The following is a 1,772-nucleotide window of genomic DNA, read 5'->3' on the forward strand; positions in this document are numbered from 1 at the left end:
TTAACCTGTAGCTCACTTCAACTATACACAAGCAAGATGACTTTCTCTGACGCTGAGAAGGCTGCCATTGTGTCCATCACTGGCAAAGTCTGTGGAAATGCCAGCGCTCTCGGTGGTGAAGCTTTGGAAAGGTAACGTCATATTTGCAACCAAGAAATACTGAAATTTTTGCTTCCATACATAACAAGTGAAGTAATTAGTTATATTGTTAATTGTGTAATGACAATATATCTTAACAATAATAACCGAGACAAAATAACATGGTTCATTTACTATTACATATTTGGCAAAACGCTCAGAAAAAATGTGGTGGGAAGGAGGCTTAGGGCTAAGGCCACATCGTGCGGAAACGCAGCTTTTTTTGTTGCAGATTTTGCTGTGTTTTTTGAGCCAAAGCCAGGAGTGGCTACAGAAGGAATGGGAAGCTCTTATACTTCTACCTTCTGCTCAATTCACTCCTGGCTTTGGCTCAATAAACTCGACAAAATCTCCAACAAAAAAAGCTGCATTTCCGCAACGTGGGGCCTCAGCCATAATATTTTTGCACTTCCGTATGGTGAAGCTTACATCTATACTTTATATTTCAATTGTCATTATCCTATTTTGAGACTAAATTACATATTCTCTTTTCTAGATTGTTCCTGAGCTTCCCCCAGACCAAGACTTACTTCAACCACTTTGACCTGAGCCATGGGTCTCCTGATGTCCAGAAACATGGAGGCAAGGTCCTGTCTGCTATTGTAGAGGCTGCCAAACACCTGGACAACTTGGAGGGATCCCTGTCCAAACTGAGTGACCTGCATGCCTATAACCTGAGAGTGGACCCAGGAAACTTCAGTGTAAGATTCATGATCAATCTTTTTTCTCAGTAACACTTGGCTTGGTTCAGTAACTATTGTTCTGTCTGATTTATGTTGTCCCTGACAGAAAGAATAGCAAACAAACATGGAAACCTGTTACACCCATTTTGTATCAGTGGCATCCAATGGAATCATTTATTTATTGTAATGTAATACAAGGACAGTAATAGGACAGTCTGTAAGATTATAATTATTTCTTTGTGTTACAGCTTCTGTCTCACTGCATCCTGGTCGTCTTGGCATCTCACTTCCCCGCTGACTTTGATGCCACCGCACATGCTGCTTTTGACAAGTTCCTCGCAGTAGTGTCTCACATTCTCACCTCCAAATACAGATAAATTGATCAATTTACAACTTGCTTCAAAATAAAATCTTTAAATTCAGATTTGAGTTTGTGTCACTATTTATTGTTATCATGAATAATATTAAGGCCGGTTGCAGACCACCATGTTGCATCTGGCCTGCCGTGAATTAAAATCAGGGGCTGCACATGGAGGACACAGGGATATCCCCATATGCAGCCTGTGCATGAGCCTTGCTTCTGCGACTCCTTTCTTTAATTGAATAGGAGCCACAGAAGCACAGGCCGCAAAATAGGACAGGAATAGGACCAGTCTGATCTGATGCGGCCCAGATTGTCGGCCCGCACACCGGACAGTGAAATGCATGGTTGGGTGTACGGGCCCATAGAAAAAATGGCTCAGTGTGCTATCCGTGAAATACACCCACACCACGGTTTTCTGCAAGGGGCCTAAAATCCATCAAGGTACAGAACTTCTTATCAAAACTAAACATAGATCTCATAGGGGTCATTACATCACAACACTTCATTTCTTTGTAAGGGTTTGTTCACATTTCTATATGTGAAAAATATAAGTAGGGGGGCATCGCCAATACTCTAAAGTGCAAGCA

The 1,772-nt window shown here is 41.7% G+C and overlaps 1 protein-coding gene across 1 annotated transcript; it reads left to right on the forward strand.

Moving 5' to 3' along the window:
- Nucleotides 1-1,198, forward strand: LOC142216928 (hemoglobin larval subunit alpha-like). Its single transcript, XM_075285041.1, has 3 exons — nucleotides 1-131; nucleotides 635-839; nucleotides 1,070-1,198. Exons 1-3 carry the CDS (start codon nucleotides 37-39, stop codon nucleotides 1,196-1,198), a joined length of 429 nt encoding a protein of 142 aa, XP_075141142.1. The 5' UTR covers nucleotides 1-36.
- The last annotated feature ends 574 nt before the right edge of the window (nucleotides 1,199-1,772 follow it).

Source organism: Leptodactylus fuscus, chromosome 8 (genome assembly GCF_031893055.1).
Source record: "Leptodactylus fuscus isolate aLepFus1 chromosome 8, aLepFus1.hap2, whole genome shotgun sequence".
Lineage (NCBI taxonomy): Eukaryota > Metazoa > Chordata > Amphibia > Anura > Leptodactylidae > Leptodactylus > Leptodactylus fuscus.

Excerpts from the sequence above, each read along its gene's own strand:
- LOC142216928 (XM_075285041.1), top strand. The coding sequence starts at position 37 with ATGACTTTCTCTGACGCTGAGAAGGCTGCCATTGTGTCCATCACTGGC. Across the intron at positions 132-634 it reads GGTGGTGAAGCTTTGGAAAG|ATTGTTCCTGAGCTTCCCCC; the intron begins GTAACGTCATAT and ends TCTCTTTTCTAG. Across the intron at positions 840-1,069 it reads TGGACCCAGGAAACTTCAGT|CTTCTGTCTCACTGCATCCT; the intron begins GTAAGATTCATG and ends TTTGTGTTACAG.